This window comes from Strigops habroptila, chromosome 5 (assembly GCF_004027225.2).
Source record: "Strigops habroptila isolate Jane chromosome 5, bStrHab1.2.pri, whole genome shotgun sequence".
NCBI classification, from domain to species: Eukaryota; Metazoa; Chordata; class Aves; order Psittaciformes; family Psittacidae; genus Strigops; species Strigops habroptila.
The window spans coordinates 79,894,040-79,918,507 of NC_044281.2; the positions used below are offsets into that span (position 1 = coordinate 79,894,040).

The window sequence follows — 24,468 nt, forward strand, 5'->3', positions numbered from 1 at the left end:
TCTGTGGAACAAGTTAAACTATTGTAGCTTCCACCAACCCAATCCAATCTCCAACTAGATCAGTTTCAAATCTAATCAAATTGTGATACACCTAACAGTCACTAGCTAGTCCGTAATGGGAAAGATTTGCTCATTTTCTAGCCAAATGCAGTGGGTCTGAACACTCTTATTTTCATTTTGAATCCTCTGCCAAGTTATCATACAGTCATCCTTCATGCAGTGATTGCACGAGTGTCTTTTTTAAAGCCCATATCCAGCCAGGGGACACATCTAATGCAGGAAATGGTGTTGCACCGGACTTGACACGTACTGCAAAGAAACAAATGTCTACATTGAATTTATGAGTCACCCCAATATATTTATTAAGCATTAAGCTGTGCTTTTACAACTGGTCTTCATCAAAGATATTTCATCTGTTAGCCAAAGCATCATCTTTTCTAATGACTCATAATGAAGACTCGTTCCATTTAGCTTGATTTTTACTGGCTCATCAGCCTCTTGTTCTCAAGGGGCTAAGCTGTTCTTTTCAGCATGTTCAACCCACATATAAGTGGCCATTAACTACACTTTCTCATTATGTAAGAATCAGCTAATCAAGACTGACCAAGAAATAACCGATGTTGTGATTAAAGAAAAGGAGACATCTGCTTGGAATTATCCAGACCGCTGTTTCTAAACTGATAAGGCATTCACTGCCTTAGTATTAAATTATAGCAAGAACAAATGATTCTGGGGGGCAGTGGGGAGAACGTGGAGTTTGCTTTACCTATCACTTGGAAGGGGAAGGGATGGAGAGCACAAAGTGCAAGCAAGGACCTATGTTGAGGAGAAAAGGTAGAACCTGTAAAGTGCATCAATACAAGTCACAGAGGGAAGCAGACAAAAATTCTAGGCTATATTTGAGGCTGTATGTAAAGAAAGCTATTATTTCCATGGTCTTCAGAGATGTAACAAGGCTAAGCTGTAAAAATAGCTCTACTTCCATTTCCTAATACCGATTCATTTTTTTCCCCCTTTTTCTAATCTCCAGAATAAAACTAACATTCATATCTATCAAATTCTTTTCTCATGTAAATGGGGAACCATTCCCCTGAAGTCACGGCAGGCTGAATATATATATTTCTGATGAAGGAATGACTAGGAATCTTGCTTTACTTGATTTCTAAATGTCATATGCAACTTTTCTGAAGCCAAAAGTTTACTTATTTTGATCAGAGCATAGGAGAGACATACTTCCTCTCATTCTGTTTTATAGAAAACCTATAATAAGATAGGATTTTTCTACCCATAAGCACCAGCAAAACACGGATATCAGAACGCTAGTCAGATAAAATATGGAATGTGATAGAGACTGCATTGAAACTGCACCATAACTTGAGCTGTAACTGAACTCTTTTTTTTTTTTTTTTTAGGGGGAAAAAAGAGCATCAGATAGGAAGAGGACAGTGTGCTTTTACTGGACTGAACAACACTGAGAAAGTGCAAATATGTGGGTCAGATGAAGGAACAGGCAAGCTCTGCTCTCATCCTGGGAGGACTCGGGAAGCATAAATTGCCAAGAACAGTCGCATTTAGGGGGAGTATTACAGTGTACTCAAATTACCTTATTCATACGAAAAGCATACTTCTACACACAGCCAGGTACTCCATCTTTTTTCATAGCTACTTCAAATGAACAAGTAGCAGGTAGTAAGATAAAAGCACGGAAATAAATTGGACCAATTTCTTGAAGGAATCTGTCTGGATTACTGAGGCCAGACATCAAAGAGGGGGGAAAAAAGAAAAAAAAAAAAGAGCCCTATTGCCAAGCTTATGTTTCCATATATGTATTTCCTCCACACTCAGCCTCTTCATATAGACTCTGCTTTTTGAATCATCCCTCTTGGCCGATATTGCAATACTTAGTGCTCATACGCTGCTTTTCATCTTCAAAATGTGAACAAATTAATCCTCGAGGCTCCGCTTGAAGGAAATGAAATAAATAAATCGGATGAGCCCTATTTCTCAGCCGGGCAGCCAGTGGAGGGGAGGTGAATGGAGCTGGCCTGGGGCTTGCAGAGCTGGACACGGCGCGAGCACCTCCTGTGCTTTGCAAGCAGGTATTTATTCCTTCAGCAGTGCTTTCTGCCATCCTCTGAAGCCCTGAGAAACTGCTCTGTCACTTGGAAAGGAACTGACATTTGCTGGAAAGAGTCTCACATTTAGCGTCCAGGAAAGTATCTGCTTCTCCTCTAAATGCAGCCCTATATAGGAGATTCTTGTCCTTAAATACCTTGCGTCTGGCTTTTTCTCTCTTTCTTTCTTAATTTCTTTTTTCTTCCTCTTTTTCTACCTTTTTCTTTTCCTTTTATTTAAAAGAGGAAAACCTCCCTTAAGTAGATGCAGAGAAACAGCTGTTGCAGCAAAGCAGCTCTGCAGACATGCCTGCTGCCTGAGTCACATACGCCTCTCTCAAAAAATGTAGGAGAAACTGTTACATCAGTAATGTTGAATCAGTTCGTGCCCAAAGAAATATCCAGGAATCACAGTCTACTCCTGTCGACTCAGGGCATTCATTTCTTCCTCCTCTTTCCCTGTATTTTGTGAGACAGGAGGACTACAGTATTTTTAGAGAGGGGGTCTGTGCACATTGGCCTCTTTACCTGCACCTCTGAACAGAAAGGAAAAGCAGAATAGAAAAGCTTGAACTGCTCAAGGCTGCCCTACTTTGTCTATGGAAATTTATATACACCTGGAAATCGCTCTCAAAGTAGTTTTGGAAAAGGGCAAAAAAGAGCAAAAAAGAGCAAAGAAAAAGAACAAAAGAAAGAAGGAAGAAAGAATAAAGGAAAAAAGAGCCAGATTAGAGCAGAATTTATGTGAAAGTTTCTGCACTCAATTCCCGGCTGAGATTTTTAAAGGAAACTGAGGTATGAGCTCTCCGCAAGAACAGGATGACTAATTTCTCTTCAGCCCCTTAAAAAAAATTCCTACACTCAGTTCTACATAAACGTTTGTTCTTTTAAGGCTGCAGGGATATAAAACCATGTCCCAGGACCTTGAAACACAAATCACTTTGGGCAGAGCATGGGGGGAAGGCAAAAAAAAACCTTCTTGGACCTTCATGTATCTAAACTCCATGACCACAGCATGGTAAAGCTGCCAAACCTTAGGATTTAACCATGACTGTGACAATATTATCAGGGGGCTGAGTTTGGGGTTTTTTTGCTTTTAAATTATAACAGAGCAGAAAAGCTTAAGGATATGAATCTTAAGTATCACAACAAAATGGAAGGTTAAAAAGAACCTCAAATACTTGCATCTTGCTTTTTCTTTTTTACTGTTGTGATTCTTTCCAGTATGTACTGACATGGACATGTATTAACAGGACATGGTCATTCTTCTCTTGCTGTTATCTCCCTTCTGTTACATCCACCACGCAGCTACAATCCTAGGAATGCAAGCCCAGAGAAGGGATGATGACCTGAATGGGCCATGGTACAAATAGCTGCCAATAGCAGCAGCAATCTCACATATAGATAGTCCACTGTATTAAAATACAGGTGTTTTATGGAAACAATAAGGTGGACCCCTTCCTCACAGATGTGTAGTTTGTGCTTTGGGGATGCACGTGCTGTGCCCAGCCCCCAGGCCTGGCGGGGATGCTGCTGATCAGGTTCCCAGACAAGGATTATGAGCAGAACTGAACTGTTCCTTTGGAATACTTCATTTCCACGTGCAACATAAAATAATGGAGAATTCATCTGAGGAACTGTACTTCAGTGTACTTGGTATTTACTAACCCTCTAAAAATAAACACATGAACCAGTGAACACTGTAAGCAAATTAAATGGCTGGCATCTTTCCCTATAGAATTTTATGAAGGCAACACTGTCCTTCTCCCTGCAAAGCCTTCAGGAGGAGCTGAGATCCTAGGAACCGAGTGTGTGCCAGCAAAATGGCACTAGATGCAAAAAGAGTAATTCTAGAGATGCTGGATGCACTGTCACATATCTGTTCTTATTCTAAGACACTGGACCCCTACGACTAAGTCCTCCCCGTGTTTCTAAAGCCAGATTGCTTTCTTCTTTATTGAAGAAAGCAATATCCACAAATGTTTCTGGAAAGCAGGAGAATCCTCTTGGGTTTGGCCTTGGGTGCTTTTACATGTGTTGTGAAAAGGAGACCAAACATCCCGGGTAATGATGGGGCACGGGATGATGCAAAGCAAAGTTCAGTGCTTCTCCTTCCATGTAACTCTCCTGCACCACGTAGGCTGGCACATGACTATCAGTGGGAGATTCTGAGGTTTCCAGGAAGTTTTCTCTCCTGTCTCTCCCCTAATTCTTCATTTGACAGTCCTAAATGATTACATGTTGCCTGTGTGTTCAGCATCACCATGATCATGCTGACCCCAGCCTGGAAGAGAGGGGAACATGCATTCCTACTGTCTCCTGACAGCCAGCTCTCCTCCCCGACCTCTCTGCTGAGCAGTGAAATGCTTGAAACCTCCCATTCTGCAGTACAAAGGGAGATTAAACACATTGCTGAAAATAGAATATCCTACTGCTGTATGATATTATGTAGAGAGAGAAATCTAAAGCAGGCACTTCTTTATTTATTGCACCAGCAAGTATATTTCTCTCTCCATTATTGTTATATGTTTAATTGGAAGGTACAGCTTGAGGGTTGCTCTGACTGACAGACACTGAACAAGCAAAACCTTGTGTTAACTTGGTTCAAACCTGTCAACTAATGCAGCTCTGGAAAGTACTATTCTCAGCAAAACATTTGTGCAGAGAAAACAGTACCTGTCCTACCCATCAGACTAATTTTTTTTCATATAAGAACAAGGTTTTAGTTCTGAAGTACATACAGAAATGTTAAACTTCCCCATATCTCAGCTTTTCCATCCAAGAAAGGGGATTGTTCCCAGAGTCCTTCACTTCACACATGCCAATTCTGCAGGCAAGAACTGAGCAGCACTGGCCCTCCTGACCCCATAGACTCCACGGACCTGGGGTTTGTCCCACCTGGTTTGTCCCACCTGGGATTGGTGAATCCCAGACTGGTTTGGGTTGGAAGGGAGCTTAAAGCTCATCCAGTTTCAACCCCACAACCTCAACTACCATTGCTAATACCATCCTACGCTAATACCCAACTACAGAACAAATCTTGGTACCTCAATGCCCACATTAAATTTGCCATCATTATACCACAAAGCTATAGCAAATACCAGTACCCTTAGAGCCATGGTTTAATACCACATTACTGCAGCTGTGGTAGCTGAATCTTCACATTTCAATGTGGTGTAGACCATTTGACTGTTGCTATTACAGAAGGGAAAAAGTGCTACTTCTATTAAAGTGGAACTTTTACTTCAATTAAAGTGAAATCCCAACTGTCAGCTCATGCTGAAATGCTGCAGTACAGCTGCCAGCTCCAGCATTCACAGATAAAACAGTCCGGGGTCACAGCTTTTTGGCTAAGTTACAGCACACAATTATAATAGCAAATATATTCTGACAGGTCCTGTTCCTCTATTTGGTATTTGTTTGTTTAGATTTGTTTCCTCTAGCTGTATTTCCAGCCATTGATTGTATATAAGCATGTCAATTCATTAACAAATTTTGTCAGCTATTTTCTTTGGCACCGGCAATCGGTTGTTTCCCTGCTAAATTAATCTAGCTAGAATGTCACTTGCACACCAATCAGTGCTCATATTCAGGAAGGTCAGGCAGCAGAGAAGAGGCAACTACTTTTCTTTTAACCAAGAAAGAATACAAAAGATTTTTGAACACCAAAGCCTCACTGCAACAGGTCACAATTAGCACTGTGCGTGAAGATGCTTACTGCTTGCTTTTCAGGCCAAGGGAATGCTGCTGGAAACTCCTCTGTCCCGGAGCTAAGCTCGCAAAGTGACCTCCAATACCAGACCATTACATCCCAATACATCCCTGGTACTATGTCTCCATGTAGAAGTAGTAATCATGCAAGGGGGACAGTCAGAGATGCTCTAAAGTTGTAGAGATCTCTAGGATCCTAGGCGATTTAAAGGATAAGATGGAGACTTTTTACACCATGCATGGCCTGGCGTGGATTTTGCCTCCTGCTAAAATGGAAGAATTTTTACTGAGGGAATAAAAGGCAGCGACCTAATCTCATATATTCACTTTTTTATATTGCTTTTTTAAAGGCTGTGTTATAAACCTGACAAAAAAGAGCACAAAGTAATGGGGAAATGAACAGTGAACTCCAGTTCTTTGATATATTTGAGCTTTTCCATTCCGTTTCCATGCTCCCCAGGACACCGCCAATGGTGGGTCAGATACAACCACACTGATTGCACCCTTACTGCTCCCTCTGCAAAGCTGGCTAGTGAAGTCCCACCAGAAGGAAACTGTCCAGGACAAACCTGAGATGCTGCCAATGCCAATGTCCTTAGGGCAAAGCCATCCTACCTCCATACTTGCCTTCATATGCTCTCAACTTATCTCCACTTTTTACCTGTATCTGCCACAGACTTAGGTATAAACAGGAGTCAGCACAGAAAAAGCTCTCTAACGTCTGTTCAAAGTTATATTTCTTTGACATTCATAATTATGACCTTTGTCAGCAAATCAGTTAAGCATGAAATTAATTTTGAAAATCATTCCACTGGCTTTACCTGGATTATTCATATGTTTAAAGTTAACTGAACACTTCAGGACTTGCTGTATACAGACCTATTTCTGATAAGAGTGTAAAATGGTTCCAGTTGCAGAAGAATGGCCAGTAGTCACATACTGTTCCACTCTCCAACTCAGATGTAATCTTGCAGGGGTTTTGTGTCATTTACACAATAGTAAGCCTACTTTCCTGTAAGACCCACATGCCGCAGACAACTTTAAAGGCATTTCTACGTACATACATTACTGTCCCTTGCACAACAGAAGTGCATCAGTTGTATTGATGTAATGCATACCAGTACGGTCAGCTTCTCTGAAGAGTGGTTTATTCTGCAGCTGATAGATGATTTGCTGGTTCTGGAAAGCTCTCCATGTGACAAGTGTTTCTAAAACACTTAAGGTACTACAGAGTGTAAGGTTCTCAAGAGTGCAATCATATTTTGCAACTAAATCATAGTAAGAAATGTACTTGCAACAGAAGCTCCCTGGCTGGTTTTCTACGATTGACAAATTGAGTTCATGGCAAATAACTTTGTTTTTGCAATTACAAATGTGCAACGCCTGAAAATTAATCACTAGAGCATTTAATGAATATGCACAAAAGTAATTGTAACAGCTGGAAACCATACAGAAGACTTTAAACCCTAAGCTGTGAAGTTAGGTACCAGCAACTCTTCCAGAACTAACTTACAACATCTTGCCCAGTACATATGAACACATCTTGGTGAGTCTAAATATTAGAAAACACCAAACTGACATTAAATATTTCCATAGATAACAGATGGTTTAACACATCAGTCCCCACTTGGGGTTGCCTAATGCATCTGAATCATGTTTTGAAATATAACTCAAGGTTTGGAAAATCTCTAAGGTTTTCAATAAATGGAGTTTAATGTCAAGACTACTCAAAGCAGCTGTTTCTACTAACCATGGAAAATCACATCCAGTTTTTTTTATGCATGACCCAATGCAGAAATTATGTATTTTAGGGGTCCTATCTACCTCCACTCCCACCATTCTCCAAGGAATAACATGCTTTACATGAAACTACAGTAAAATAACAGCACATTTATCAGACTTTCATATGTGTTGTCACTTACTACTCAAGAAAAGATGTTTGTGTTTAGCACTTCTACTTGAAGCATGCTGATTTAATGGCTACTCCAATGCTCAGCATCAATGTGTTCAAGATATTTGAGTTGCATGTTTCATGCCAACATGAGGAAGATGGAGCAGGCTGGAGGAGACAGGGTCTGTATGCTCATCTGCTGGTCCTCTCTAGGAGCTGCAGCATGGAAGCATTGCTCCCTTCTCCAGATGTGTGATGGCCTTTTCATACCTCTGGAACCCACCTTTGGAGATTGGACCTTAGATCCAATCTATCCTGCTGCCACCCACTGTTATTCCCTTATCCTCTGCTCTGCAGAAATGCATTCTCTCCTCTCAGCTGGACATTATTTTTCACTCCACTAACCTGCAGACCCAGGAAGCAGCAGCACATCCATGCCGCTTGCTACATGCCACAAACATCTCACCTCCTCTACTGCCACTTGCCTCTCCATGCCAGCGACAACATGCCCAACACCGTCATTACAGGCAGAAGAAATGAACCACCAATTTCCACAGACAAGCACAGAGGTCTTGAGGTTGTTTGCCCTGCGGAGCACAGACCAGTTGTGCAGACTGATGCACTGGGTTATTTACAGAAACTGGTAATAGAGAATCCTACACACAAACCCACAAAAGCAACTTCTGCACAGATTTGCAACACTGACCATTATTTTTTCTGAAAATCAAACTCAGTAGTACTGAAGGGAGAAATGATTTTGCAGTGACCAACTTTTTCTGTGATTTGGGATCTATAAACTGCCTTGTACGCTACAAACGCCAAACACAGGCAAGGCTAATTATACTGGTTTATAGTACTACCTAGAAGCTCCTGCTAAGATGAAGAACCTCATTCTGTTAACACCATACAGAAATCTTCTAGAATATAGATCTTCAGGTGGACACCCCTACCACAGAGAAACTAAAACCTAATCATTAATAAATACCATATTTTTTTAAGGAGCAGATCTCAGCATCTCCAAATCTGGTTAGTCAGACAGATGCTCGTAGAATTAATTTATTGCACTTCCATGTCCTACTTCTAAAAGAGGCGAAGACTGCATCTTACAGTTTTCTAAATCTGTCTTTATTACAGGTACAAGAGAGCTTGGTATGTTCAGCAAGGCCTGTATTAGCAGTTTTATGTTCTTTTAATCGCTGACATGGAATGTAAATAGTTTCCTCAATTGCTGCATACTTCCCATTCCTGAAGGAAGGTGCACCCTTTGACAAAGATTAAGAGAATATAAAGTTAAATCCCTGTTTACTAAAGGAATTAAATACTCCTCTCGTTACTGAAACAGAGCAACCTATGCATGGGGGATCTACATACCCTTCAAGAGTAGGAAATGAACAACTAAGGAGCATTAAAAATAATGTAAAGAAAGCTCAAGATTTGGGCCTGGTGATGAATAATAAAGTGAACTGGATTTTATCACAGCTGGGTAACGTTGGGGTTCATCCAAATAACTGGAAATAAAAAGCATTTTGTGTTGTTTTGCTACAGAGGCCTAAAGAGGTGCCCTGTAGAATTCCACTGAAGTTGTCCATCACTGGCCTAAGGCAGCATGTATCCAGCCTCCCTGGGACATTTGCTTTCACACGCACATTCCTTCCTGTTAACTTATAAAGCTGCAGCACTTACGTCTATGGTCTCTCTATTACAATAAAAGAAACCCCTCTGCTGCTTTGATTTCACAGCAGGGAAACCTACAGAACACAAAGATCCTGGCTGACACTCATAAAAAGTTTTCTCTGAGTTGATCTTTGCTTTTCCTTTGACAAGCACCACATAGCTGTCCCGATCTGGTTTCCCACAATATATTCTTGAGATACTTTTAGAGGAAAAGCAGTTTAAGAAGGTAGACTAAGACTTTGATGACTTTGGTTCCTTTTGTCATGTACTTCTAGAGGATTGACTTCATTTCTGTATGGTTCTGTACCTCTTTGTAAAAACTCCGCTGGGTTTCTTCACATGGGATCATCTCTACTGTTATTCTCCTTTGAAAGCTTACGGGTATGAGCGGGAGTTGTGACAAGCACATAGAAGATGCAATAGCTACAGCCCACAAACAAGGGTTCAGGCTCAGCTTTGGTTATGGGTCCTGTGAAGAGCACAATCACCCCATCACCACCCCCTTGCCAGCAAACCCAGAGAGATCTCGTTTAAAACAGGGTTAAGCCCAAATGCTTGACTTGTCTTTCCTGAGCAGACACCAACAGCCACACACAGAGGCAACCATGGTCGCAGGCAGCACTAGGAGGGGTAAGTCCTCCAAAAAACGATGCCAAAGACTGTAGGATTTTCCACATTACTGTAAATAAAAGGACTTACCACAGGAAAGGAGAACAAAACCAAATCAAATAAAAATAATGATCAACAAGAAACACCAAGAGGCAACATGTCCATTTTCAGTCCCACATAAATGCAGACGACCATAGACATTCTTGCCCTATAAACAAAGTGCAAATACACACTGGAACAGAACTCACTGTTAGGGCTCTGTTCCATGAGTAACAAACTTGGCCCCAGGCTACTTTCAAACCATCACTTTTAAAATTATAACCCTTCTCTAAGAACCTCCAGTACAAAGTGAACATGCAACAAGGGTACTTACTCATTCCTCTCCAGATTGATGACTAGATGTTTACTTTCGGCTTGTATTATAAACTGCAGCAGTGCTGGGTGATTCTGAAAAAGGAAAACAGAGTTGGCTGAGTCCAAACCCAGAGCCCATCGTCCTGCACCCAGAACGCTGGGCACACATCATCATTGCAGGATGAGGCCCTGTTTGGCAGGAGCAAGCAGGCACAAAGAGAAGTGTTTGTGGCGTCACAGCTCTTTAGCCACTACTTTTAGCAAAGCTATATTAAACACAAATATAATGTCTTATTAATTCTCAGTCTTCCTCTTCAATCTATTTTAAGCGAAGCCCAGGTACTCAGTTTTGGGCTTTGCATGACCATTTTCAGTTTAAGCTATCCATGCTCAAAGCTAATCCCTCCTGCATCATCAGCAGACTTGTAGTGCTGTGATCACAGTCAGCAGGGTGGCTGTAATAGAAATGCTTTTTCCCTTAAGACTGAGTATGCTAAATGCTTGCATGTAGAACTAAGACCATCATGGAAAGTAAACATAAAGTACAATTATGCTGAACTATTTTTTTCCCTATAAGCAGCTAAATATTTTAACATATATATATTTTTTTTTCATAAGGTATAATTAAGTTTTAGCTTAAAATAAAAGAACTGGTGTTGGAGGAATTGGAAGTAAGGTTAACGGTATTATCAACTATCTCCATGAGAACAATAAGCAAAGTATTTGCACATATAGAAGATTTAAGAGAATTTTCTAAACAAAACATCAACAGCGAAGAACACAGAAATCCCAGTTGAACGACAGCATGAAGTAGGGATCAGAACATCCGGATTGCATTTTCATAACCATCATGACTGCATTTGATCTTCATATTGCTGTTCCCCTGATTATAAAACAAGTTCTTTTTCATCTCATGCATTTGCAGGTAAATCCACTTATGTTTTGGAAGCTGTGGAAGAGCATCAGAAAGGTCTGGGATCCTGGCAGTGTTCAAGACCAGGTTAGATGGGGCTTGGAGCAACCTGCTCTAGTGGAAGGTGTCCCTGCCCGTGGCAGGGGGTTGGAACTGGATGAGGTTTAAGGTCCTTTCCAACCCAAACCAGTCTGGGATTCCATGATCCACTCACCCTCAGAGGCAGTAGGGAGTGGAGGCTCCAACACTTGTTTGCAGAAAGGGGCAGTGCACCTATACAGGCTCTTAAAACTCTTCTTCAAACAAGAAAGCACAGTTTACAATATACTAGTTACCCTTAATCTAAAAGGCTGAACTCACATATATTTTTAAGACTGTTTACACTTCACTTAACTTACATTTCATTAAACAAACTTACTGGATTGCGAGACACTATTTCCTTGTTTTGAAATTCCAACAGTAGCTCAGTTGTTCCTCTGTACACGCAATGCATTTTCCTCAAGATTTATGTCAGCCAATTGCAGAACTGGGGCAGGATCATTTCAGGGTTATAGTATTTAACTGATTTATTGAGAAACGTGTCTGAATATGTGATTGCTACAGCGGTGCCTTACTGGAGCCCCGGCTGCGTGACAGTCGGAGCACCCCGCCCATGCAATGCGATGGGTTTTAAATGATATGGAAAATTGGAGATATTTATTAAAAAGTGAACTTATGAGAGGGCTGTCGTAGACTAAACAAAATAGTGATTTTGCTATAATAAAGAAAAAATGCTGACAGCTCCCCAGTGCTCTCATATATGATTAAGCACAGATTGTGACTGAGGTACTATCGCTTTCTTCGAAGTGTCCTGTCCCACTGCTTGTGCAAATTAAAACATATTTTCCCTCTCCTCATGCACAACAGCAATACTATTGAAATTCTGCATCTATGTGAACTTTGCAGGAACTAGATCCCACCAGAATGGTAAATAAATGCTTCTGACTATCCTTGGCATTCGGCAAACACATGGGAGTTATTTACTGGCGTGAATATTTAGAAGCGGTGTTGATTACCACTGTAATATTAGTGCACTGGTTCCAAACCCCATAAGATATACATACTATAGAGTTCTGAGAGAGTAAAATACAATTAATTACAATATAACACAGTAAATAATTAAGTTATTGCAGTAGCACTAGTGGATTCTTTTCAGCTAAAGGGCCTCTGTTAACATGTAAATGATAACTATGTTTATTCATGAGTTCACAGTGGTACTTATTTGACAGGCAACTGATGTCAGTAAGTTGCAAAGTTAAAAAAGCAGCTGCAGAATAAAACAGACTGCTACAAGACAAAAACATCCCTCAGAGAATTCCTGAAGCTGAAACTTCTTAGTATGGAACACAGTAACGTCCCCAGTTAGGATTCTGGACTGCTTTGCATGAGACACAGGTTCAGATTCTTGCTTTACCATAGATTTTTCTTTCAAGCAAATGTCTCATTTCCTTGTTTGCCATCTGGGAAGAAATGAAACGATACTTCTTTTTATTCTGACTGGCAGTCATAAGCATAAATACAGTAAAAATTTCACACTGCTCAGGTAGTACAGTGATTGCAAACACATAAGCACTTAACATGATACATTTCTAATGTGCAAGAAAAGTAAATATCATTCAGAAAGGGCGTTTTAGGTTTGATTTTTGGGGTTTTTTCCTTCCTGTTTTAAATGTACACACTTGTGAAATGAACTCAGATCTTTTATTTTAGTTTTCTTGCAGCGGTGGTAGAGTCTCCATCAAAAGTATTTGCACGATTCTGCTACAAGACCTTCAAAGCTCATTTTGAATCTCGCGAAGCACCAGAAAACTCTCCCCTTGCAATCAATATTTTCAAAACTATGAATACAGATTATTAGATTGCTGGTTTGTATTTTCCATTTAGAATAATTAAAAAAGCACACTGTGAGGGCAGAAACTCTTCTGCTCAGATTCAGAAAGAACCACTTGTTATAAGCCTTTCTTAAGAACCACAGAAAATAATTTCCATGCTGATACCACAGCTTATTCCCACATGATCCCTTTAAAATTATTAAATGTGAATGTAAAGTGAACCTTGTGAGAACAGCATTATTTAAAACATAATGAATAATTTTGTACGGTTCTACCTTTTCTCCGCAGACTTATGTTTTCTAGTTCTTTCTATGCTTAAACTACAATTTGCTGCTTTCTTTTTGGCAGTGTTTTTTGTGGCATAAAAGATTTCATCAACGCACACAAACTATTCCCTGATGCCCTAAGAGGCAGAATTAACTTGAGGATGATTGAAGTAGTACTCTCCTTAACATTCCCCTCGTATTTAGGGGATTTACTTGCAAAATCTACATCAAATAGTATCACCAGAAAAAGAAAAGCATTTTCCCCATTAATTTGTTCCTTGCTTGTTTGCTTGCTGAGGGATGTTGGTTTGAATTGGCATATTAAGTGAAACTTCATATTCTGAAGGAAATTAGTGAAACAATAATTTAAGGCCAAGAAAGAATTCTCTCTGATAAAGCAGATAAAAGCAATGAATATAGCACACAAAACCAATGAATAAAGTACTACTCAAACAACTGGAAGCTGGTGTGAGTGTAGCTATTCCTAGGTCAGAGAATTTCTCTTGTTTTCTTACAGTGGAATTAAAATCACCATGCACTAGTAAAACTAGTTTAACTAGGACATGGGGTTTTAAGTACTATTAATTTTTTAATTAATTTAAAATTAAATTAAAATGACAATTAAAATTAAAGAGCAACCTGGTCTAACGGAAGGTGTCCCTGCCCATGGCAGGGGATTGGAACTGGATGAGCTTTAAGGTCCCTTCCAACCCAAACTATTCTAGGATTCTAGGATTTTCCCTTTTAACTGACATTGACCTCCAGACCTTCATATACAAAGAGAAAAGAAAGAACGGTTAGAGGATTAGGGGCTTCCCTTGTGAACCTGGAGATCTAGTTGGGAACCTGGCTCTACCATGGACCTGTGTCTTGGCTGGGATGACTGCATTTCATTGTGGAAACAGCAAAACCCTCCCACTGAGCTAACCTGTTACACCTCAACTCTTTCTGTGCTTCACTTACCCTTTCTATCTGTTTCCTCCAACCAGCCTCTGCAAAGAGAAGATGACAAGAGTTTTCATCCTCCTCTTTGACTATGGAAACTGTTTTAAAGGCATGCTTCCTAAACACAGAGGTGAGCAGATAGACACCTTCCTTCTGGTGAAGGCATCAAGACAATACAAGAACAGTGGCTAAAATTAGCAGTAACACTTTTCTCCTTTAGTTGCTCATGTTTTATCATATCACTATGAAACCCAGACAGAGTATCAGTAGCAGATTTTGAACTCTTCATACTTTCAGTGACTACTTTCTAATAATAATAAGATAGCCTAAAAAAACACCCCAAAACCAGTTTTTATGCCTGAAATAGTAGTAGCTTTCCATTTGGAGTAGATTTGCGCACCTTGGTGGGATGCCCGTTCTGGAATTTGAATACAAAGAGGATGTCACTGAGCATACTTTCCTGCACAGTAATCTAGGAAAAACTCTTAATCATTGCTGGATCATCTCTTCCTTTTGGCTGTGAAGCTGGCACGCACTGTGATCACACTGCAAGTGCTGTGAGCTTTTCGCTTGATACTGACTGTTGAGATTGGGATAGAATATTTCAAGTCATTTCTTATTATATTTGAAAAGACAGGAAACTGATGAAGTGGACAGTCCTAATCCATGTATCTTTGCAACTTTCTCCCTAAAAGATAAAGGATTTTCTTGGATTAAGATACATGGGTTAGACCAGCACATACAACTTTTAATTAAAATATATTCTAGCAATTACATAATAGAAATAAAGTATCTATAGACAAAGGAAAGAGTGTAAATAAACTCAGAACAGCAGCATTAATTCATTTAGAAAGAGAAATGCATTTTCAGCTGTACCAGATGTCCAAATCCAGTACTTGAGAGTAGAGATCAGCACAAGAAATAAAACCAAAATGGATGATTTCGCTTCTCTGGTTTCAAAGTTTTAAATTATATCCTAGCATGGAAGACTGAAATAGGCAGGTTTGTTTAATCCAACGAAGTGGCTTCCAACCCCACCAGAGCTGCAATTAACTTTGCTAAAGCCAGCCTTGCAACAGGGTCAGTTTTGCATAGGCAGACCCACAAAGTGCCTGTCACATGCCAGGCACCAGTTTCCATGAACTGTCCCAGTAGGTCACTGGTGGGACATTCCTAGTCTGAAATGGGTCAAAATTGGCAAGATAGCAAGGAAAAGAAGTAATTATAAGGAGAACTAAGGTTTGCAGTTAGTTATATGCAACAAGGCTTCTGACACTCAACATGGAGCAAAAAGAAAAACACAGCAAAACCTCACAGGCTGTCACATTTAATAGTTGCCTGGGCTTTAGTTTGAAGCAAGAGAAATCACATCGTCAGTGACAAGCACAGGAGAAGAGATTCTGGAAACCACTCCAGCCTTGCTTGTCATCGCTGTATCAGACCATAGCAACAAAGCACAGTTTTCCCATAGGATGTGTAAAGAACAGAGATGCAAGAGATGAGCCTCATCTATTTTGACCGGCTACTGCAAAGCCAGCCTGGCTGATACGTATGTGGTTGTAGATGGTAGCTTAACACAGTGTTATACAAGGCAGTTGGATGCAGAAGCAAATCAATGTTTGTGTACGAAAACAGCAAGAGGAACAGTGAAGAGACATCTTAATGTGGAGAAACCAGAATATGTTTCTGAAACATCAGCATGTATTTAGAACGGAATTAAATCACATAGCTCATTCATGCAGAAATTACCTACTCACAACTGGCCAAAGACAGCCAACAAGGACTGGTGACTTTTGGTTACCTGGTTTCCCCCAGCACTAACACACGTCAAACCAGTCTCAACGATGTGATAGCCAAAGTAGTCCACCAGGGGATAATTTGGGAGTATTTTTTTAATCCAGGGCCTTAAACTGTGCAAAAAGCACCAACAGTTACTCTAAGGATTAGACCTTATTTACTTTCTCCTCTATGCTCTTGAAAACAGAAATTCCAACACATAAGAGTGAGGGTCATAAGTTTATGTTATCTCTTAAGCGAAATTCTGGAAATTAAGGACTTCGGAGATATATCAGATAGTTACATTCCACATAAATCTAGATGCTTTTTCTTGTCTCTGAAGAGCTAACATTAGGAATTAGAAATTGCATAACTGAGGAAAGGGATAAATTCTGTTTGTTTCTGCTATTTATAGGAAAATACCTTTCCCCCCTTCCTTATTTGTCACACACTGATGTTCTGTGTTAGCGCCTTCACAAGCTAAAAGGTATATTTACAAGTATCAGATCTTTGGGCTGACATTACTCCTCTAGTATCTGTAATACACAGAGGGAAAAGCTGGAAAATCTATAAGAAATAAAGCCACCTAGGGAATCTTACCATGATAACTGGAATTCAATCCAACAAATATAAGCTGTCTACAAAGTATATATATTTAAGACAATTACAATCAGCAACAACTATTATAAATGGCATGCATTGCTTTTAAATCAATACATATTTCTTCCTTTTCTTTTGGCTTTAGTTTAGAAGCGAACCCAAGAGGCTATGTTTCGTGCAAACACCTCCAAAACCAAGCAATATTTCATGCAGACATGAAAAGTATAAACATTTAATTCATATTGTTTTGCAAGTTCCTGAGGGCAGAGAATTCAGCTGTGCTTTCCTTACTGTCAAATGACAAGTATGTATCCAGGTGGCTGTATATAATGAGTAGCAACAAAGAGAACAGGGTGTATTGCAGTTGGTTTTTTTTATAATGGCATAGCAAAGAATCACAGCCCCTTAACAAATTGGCTCAGCCTCTCCAATAATGTTAGAAACCAAAGAACTTCCAAGTTTGCTCTCAATTTTCAAATAAAGGGATTCTTTGAGAAACAGAATGATCATACTCTCTCTTGCTGAGTGCACAAATAGATGCAGGATTCTTCTATCTGGAAGGCATAATTTCTAATTTGAATTTCTTTTTTTCCTTTTACTTTCCTCTTTGTATAGCAAATCAACCTACTGCTTGGAGATAGTCAGGCTTTTCCACCCTCTTCCTGCTTCCTGTGCTGCCAGACAGCTATAAGTAACCTGCTGCCCACCACAAGACACAGCAGAAACCATCACACACACAAGGTCCTAAAACAGCGACAGGGCAACAGCAGCAGCAATTCTGCCCCTTCCTTTACAGGAATAGAAAACCTCACCATGGAGCAACATCCATAAAACAGGAGCAACAGGACAACCTTGGGACTAACCAAAATTCAGCAAACTTCATAAGTTAAAAAAGAATTTCAACTCAAATGAGACAAACCATCCCCAAATATTTAGGCTGCCTCTATAGCACTGGCAGTCCCAGCCTCTGGCCATCAGAGCTGTTATCTGGCAACATCTGCTGAAGCTCCTGCAAATCAAAGGGCTGTTTAAACTAACAGTTCCTTGCTCCCTATTGTTGTCCCAGGATCCCTACCCAGAGTTGAAAATCCAAGCAAATAACACTCCAGAAAGAGGAAACTGAGCAGTTAATTGTGCCAGACCAAAATCAATAAAACTACACAGTTCTAGCTCATAGTTTCCTGCTTTCCATGCAGAAATATAAAACTAATGACTACTCTGGGAAAGAGAAAGCACGCTTACAATTTAGCTACATCCTTTTTGCAAGGTATTCCTGATTTCCATGTTCAAAATGTCATAGCATAAAGGATCAAATATTTCAGGAGCAAGTCCAAGATAAGTTTCATGTTTTTAAATAAATCTGCATCTTCTGAGGCTGAATTGTTATGCTACAAATTTATCTGGTGCCAGCAAAAAGTCAGGCATGGAAACCGAATTCAACATTTACACCCTATTTTCATTATCAGGCACTGAAGCTGCACTTAAACATATTTATGTGCATTTGGCTAGCTGAACAGGGATGAACAGAAAGTTCACAACTTTCTACATTAGAAACAGAAAAGTGAAACGTGCTCTTCCTTTCTTTTTAATTAAATCTCAGCAGTGCAAATTGGGCAGCCTTGGGTTTTAAAGCAGCTATCCAATCATCTGCTGAACTATATTGGTTAAAAATAGGTCAAAAATCAATACACCCCTTTCAAGGCACACTTTGAAACAAAAATCTTTCAAGATTCCTAAAAACAAGTTCAGAGAACAAACAGGAATGAGTTATGAGAAAGGGGACTGGTGTTGCCAACACTTTGAAAAAGCCGGTTGGGAGCAAGCTCCGCTATCCTCCGTTTCAGGATGTGGTTTGGGAGAAAGATGCATGCTGTAACACAAACCAGCCAATGTGAGGTATTGAAGCCCTTCCTGTATCTTTGCAACAGGATGGATGCAAACCAACATAAACCAGCATTCAGTGTGTATTTATTACACTTCTCTGCGTGCCTGATGACCTGCAAGGAGTCTGCTCCGCATCTGGGAGAGGGTGATTCGTTAGACTCATGAATCACGAAGGAAGAAAGAAAGGAAAAGGCAACAACATATGGGTTTGACTGAATGGAAATGACTGCACCAAACTGTGAACTCAATCTCGTATTAAGAACATCTAATAAAAATAATAAAAAATACGTATGCTTTTATCCAGCTCTCATTTGAGATGCTCCAAGGGCTGGAGCAGCTCTGCTCTGGAGCCAGGCTGAGAGGGCTGGGCTGGTTCAGCCTGGAGAAGAGAAGGCTCCTGAAGGGGAGACCTTAGAGCAGCTCCAGTGCCTAAAGGGGCTCCAGGAAACCTGGAGAGGGGCTTTGGACAAGGGCCTGTAGGGACAGGAGAAGGGGAATGGCTTTAACCTGCCAGAGGGGAGACTGAGATGAGCTCTGAGGCAGAAGCTCTTCCCTGTGAGGGTGCTGAGGCGCTGGCACAGGGTGCCCAGAGAAGCTGTGGCTGCCCCATCCCTGGCAGTATTCAAGGCCAGGTTGGACACAGGGGCTCGGAGCAACCTGCTCTAGTGGAAGGTGTCCCTGCCTGTGGCAGGGGGTTGGAACTGGATGAGCTTTAAGGTCCCTTCAACCCAACCCATTCCAGGATTCTATGATTTATTGCAACATATCCCAAACAAACCCCCATTCAAAATGCTACCCATCAACTTTGAAGGACTATCTCCACAAAGCTATCTAATATCTGACGATATTTTGTCATTCAGGTACTGACCCGGCTTCGTGGAGCACAGGACTTTCTACCCAGAGCATCAGTACAAAGGGTAGGTTCTCAGCTTGGAAGCAGGTCAAGGGCAACAGTTCTTCTTAATCCAAGCCTGATGGAAGAGTGTGTAGTTTGCTATCATAACCCATCCTCAAAAGTATCTGGAAAGACCGTGCCCTGCCTGCCCTCTGATACACTGGGACCTTGCCAGAGAGGTTGGGCAGGAAGTTGATTGCACCAATGCAGATTTTAGCTTTTTGAAAGACCTGCAAATATAAAGGTCTTGAATAGTAAAAAAACCCCAACTTGTTGAAGAGTCTGGTGAAAAAACATAAATCATCCCCTACATTGTTTTTCCTTACTGTATAGCCCCAAAAAGTTAAAATAGATGTACTCGCAACCCTGTAAGTCTCTGGGGGAGTGTCTACATGGCTTTATATACAGAAAAAGCAACTAGAAACCACACAGCCTTGGAGGTGCAAGAAGCACATGGCAGCTCATCCTCCCTGTACACGTTGCACTGTCAGGTCTGCTCATGGCAGCCTTCTACTACCACCTCTGGACAGTGATGGCCACTGTTAGAGGGATGAAAAACACCTGAAAAGTTCAGCCCCAACATCAGTGTTTTTTCCCTGACTCAAGAACGGACTAAAACCTGGCGCAGGAATGAAATAACCTGGAATTTGCTCTAAGTAAACCCGTAGTCATTATACAGTATTTACACTGCACGTATGAATCACAACTGTTCATTTTGCTATCAAACAGATGGGAGAAAAAAAGTACCTCATTGTTGGAATAGATTATGTGCTGCTTAAACAATGCTTCGTGGAAGGCTGTGCAAAGAAAACAAACATGCCTGTTCTGTAGTAAATTGTTACAAAACAAAACTTAATAGAGCTGGCAGCTAGGAAGCAATTGCAGTGGAGTTGGGTAGTCTTAGTTATTGAACAGAACTCGTTGCAGATGGTCCTTTGCAATCTGGGTAATTATAATGTGAATGAACAGCTGTTGATATCTGCCAATTTAAAATGTACATGAACTTCTTTGAGGACTATCCCATGTAAATTTAGTAGATCCCATTTGGGTTTACAACTAGGCATAGCTTTGAAAGTAAAGTTCCTCCTCTTTGTAAGGACAGTGGGGACTGTAACCTCCTTTTACTAGAAGTTTGATTACATCACCATATTCTTCCAATGTACTCAAAACTCAAGGTCAAGCATGGACTGCATTAAAGACTGTACTTCAATTAGCTGCCCACTGTCATTATGTTTTATGCACCTTACTCCCTTTTTCCTGCCTTACTTTCTGTGAGCATTCCCATCTAATAGCTCTAGATTTTACCACCCACACATCCACTGTGTTTTAACAGAGCTGAACAGCAAGCCTGACCCTCTTTAGAAACATCTCTCTCTCTATGCACGTAATTATTGCAGCATACAATTGTGGGGAGCCCACAACGTGCTGTGCACTGTGGGGGAGAAGAATTATGATGATAATTACTTCTAAGTTCCCAATGATAAGAAATGGCACATCCTCCAGATTGTATCTCCACAGTGGGAGTTGTCTGGCACGAGAGGGGCACAAGCAGATGAGCTCTGTGTATTGTGCATAGGGACTGTATGCACCATGTATTTGTGTATGCTGAGGAGGCAGCAGATCAAGAGAACTGTGATTCAGGACCAAGAGCAAATTAAGTCCATTCTGCACTGTGCCCATTACGGACATTATCTGAGCCACCTGCCTGCTTCTCACATCCCTTCAGTGTCACCTGCATCCTCAGAGCCTCTTGCAACTGCGGCAGACCCAGGATGGAGGTTCCTCTAGGTCCGTATAGAAAGGTTACAAAGCCATTTCAGAGCAAAACCAAAAACCACAGCCAGCCCCCTCCCAATGTGTCCATGGTTCAGCTAACTAACATGGAGAGAAACAATAGAAAATACAGGAGTAACTGTGTCCACTGAGGAGCAAGCTGAGATGGCCACCCATTTGACTGAACTGAAAGTCAACTCAGAATGCTTCGAGAAAGTCCATAAATTATTCTATCACTGAAGGACCATTTCAGATGCTTTTTGTTTCCCTTCAATACAAATCTGGCTGGGCTCAGTAAGCTATATTAAATGCACATGTATCTCCTTCAAGTCACATTTCATGCTCTCCAAACATCTTCCTCTAAATTAGATCCTTTCATATTCCTTGAAAAGCTCCGTTCTTAATTAGGAAAGAGTTCTGATTTTCCATTTTCATTAATTCATTTGATTTCAAGATTCTGAAGCCAGAGTAATTGCAACTAAATGAAGCTTATTGAAAGGCAAAAAGATACAATCAGTTTCAGACAATGAGAAATTTAAGGATTTTATTTTAATGCAAGGTTAGGTCTAAATGTCCTGGCTAAACTGAATCCTTGACATTGGAACAATCTCCAGAGAAGCAATGATATATGTTTTGCTTCTCTGAATGAACTTGGAGGGTTGGCTGGATTAGTGCTTAAATCGCTTAATTATTTGGCTTAATTCACAGGCTGTTCTTCACTTTCAGATCCCTCCCGCTCCCCTCCAATCACACCACTCCACTGCATCAGGTCTGTGCCAAGACCTCTGAGCTCAGACTTTGTTCTCTCTAAACATCTTTTCATATTATGTGGCTCAGATTAAATCTTCTTCGCTAATTTGTTATTGCAATCACAGATATGCTTCTGGATTCAAGTTCCCTTTTGCATCACAAATACTTGAATGCAAACCAGAAGCGAGGAGTCGGTATTTAATTTCCGCTCTGTAATTTCTCTCTGATGATCTTTTGAAGATATTAATATTTCTGAAACTAATGGAATGGGCAATTTCACCCCAGTCTTGGGCTACTTGAGATATCTTGACAAACTTTCCAAAACTGTATTTCCAAGACGCATGAATCACTTTTATACCCTGGAATGTGCCCTAAGAGAAACAGCGAGCTGAAGATTTCCTAGTAAAGCAAATGATACTGCAAACCTGTGGGCAGCACCTCACATTTTTCTGCTTAATTAGACTTCACTGACAGACACCCTATCTATACATTCACATTCTTTTAGAAAATAAATGACACAAAGGAGTGTGGAAAGCTCAGAAAACTAAGACAGCAATCCCTAGAACAAAAAAACTTATGTTGTATTGTGAATGATGCCCACAGATTTAAAGTATTAATGACCAGCATATTTCTTGCCACAAAGGCAAAGACAAAACACAGATGAAAATGCCATTACCATTAGTATATATACAAAAAACAGTAAACAAAATGTATCTTTTAATTACAAAATGCATTTCCAAAGACACTTCACTAGATTATAGAAGGCCAATATGCATCTAATTCCTCCTGTAGATAATTTCCTTAAGGATTTTCAATTGCTGAGCATAGGGAAAATCTGTTTCTTTTCATATTACCCGTAGGTTCAATATGAGTAAAACGATATTTCTCGAGCAAGATCTCTCATGACATATTAGATAAACTTGTGGGTGTAAAAAATAACCCTGTAAGGAGGTTATATAAATTGATATTTAAGCTCAGCAAAGATCTCCTTTGCACTAAGTCATCTAGAAATAGCACACCCTTTCTCCATCGAAGGGCATAAGGTAAATAACTGAAGAGGAGGTAAAAACAGATAATCAATTATTTCACTTGGCTTCAGGGTTAGTGCTGAAATTTTCAGCCCCTTAGAGAAAAACAACCCAAAACCAAAAATCAATATAGCACAGTATTCTGAGATAACACACAGAGAAACATCTCAAAGGCTTTTGCAACATGTGATAGGAGTATAAAGAAAAGTCCGCTGTCACCTTCAGCTGCTCTACCACACAGTGTAAATGAACAGAAATATTCTTGTTTCTTTGCTGAACTGACTACACAGGGTTAGAGAACACTAAAAAAGAGAGTTCTGCAGGAGACTTGTAAAATGTTTCAATTACCCAACCTCAGTCTCATGGACCAAGGCAGCACAACAGAACAAGCCAGACTAGTTTTCAGTTCAGCCAGTGGATGCTGCAGTCAAATACCCATAGGGACTGTGGGAAAATAGACTTGACGGTAGCTCTGGAATAATGGACGAAAGCAGCAGTCATTCCTGCAGCTAAAAGACGAGGAGCAAGTAGAGTTATATGCTGCGAACTCTATTCTAATTGTTCTTTATGTGACTGGACCTCTTTCCAAGATCTGCCTGTGCAAAACCCAGGCTACCAGAGCATCCCATCATGGGAGAAAACTGTCTATCTGCCTGTCTGGACAGCTTTTCATTGCCTCTATGCTAACAATTCATTCAAGTATGTATTTATTTTATGTTTCCCCCTCTTTTTGTCACTCCGTTATTTGTATGAGTCCTGCTCTGCTTTTGCCTGCCTTCCCCAAGACCAGAAGCCAGTGAACTAGCGCAGGTAAGAGACCATAATAAAGATCGTCTGAGACAGTCTATTTGATGTGGGTTTGCTCAAACTCAAAAAAACTCTGACAACACGTTGATTTTAATGTTGCCGAGGGTCTGAAACTTTCTGTTTCTTAATTCATTTTCAGAGATTTCCCCCTTCCTCCCCCCAAGATTAAACCCCAATGGAAATTTCAACACAACAGTGTCCCTAGTGATGTGCTATGATACACAGAGTATTTAAGTATTTGCACTAGATGAATTGTGTGTCATATGCTGCTGAATTCCCATCAGCTTTGGAGATTTACTGTCTTCTGAGGGAAAATTCTCACTTTCAGACACAGAGGATCCTTCCTTTTAGTCCTAGAACTACAAACCAACTATCTGTTGTAGGAGAAAAAAAAAAAAAAAAGGAAAGATGAAATGAAAACAGGAAAATCATATTTTCCAGCAAAGCATTGGGAAGAGTTAATAACCACGAGATGTATTACTGGGGGGCACTGAGTGAAAAAATCTGTTGAGCACCTGACAATGTCTAACAATAGGCCAACCGCAGCATTATCTGCCCCAAACACACCACGCTCTGCATCCCATTGACTTCCTTCACAGCTACTGAC

At 40.4% G+C, this 24,468-nt stretch overlaps 1 protein-coding gene across 1 annotated transcript in view; it reads right to left on the reverse strand.

Annotated features, from left to right (window-relative positions):
- The window catches only part of ADAM12 (ADAM metallopeptidase domain 12), a 188,089-nt gene that overhangs the window by 127,859 nt on the left and 35,762 nt on the right, over positions 1-24,468 (reverse strand). Inside the window, exon 3 of the mRNA XM_030488359.1 lies at positions 10,373-10,446. Within this exon, the coding sequence (XP_030344219.1) occupies positions 10,373-10,446 (74 nt within the window). The remainder of the gene's footprint in view (positions 1-10,372; positions 10,447-24,468) is intronic.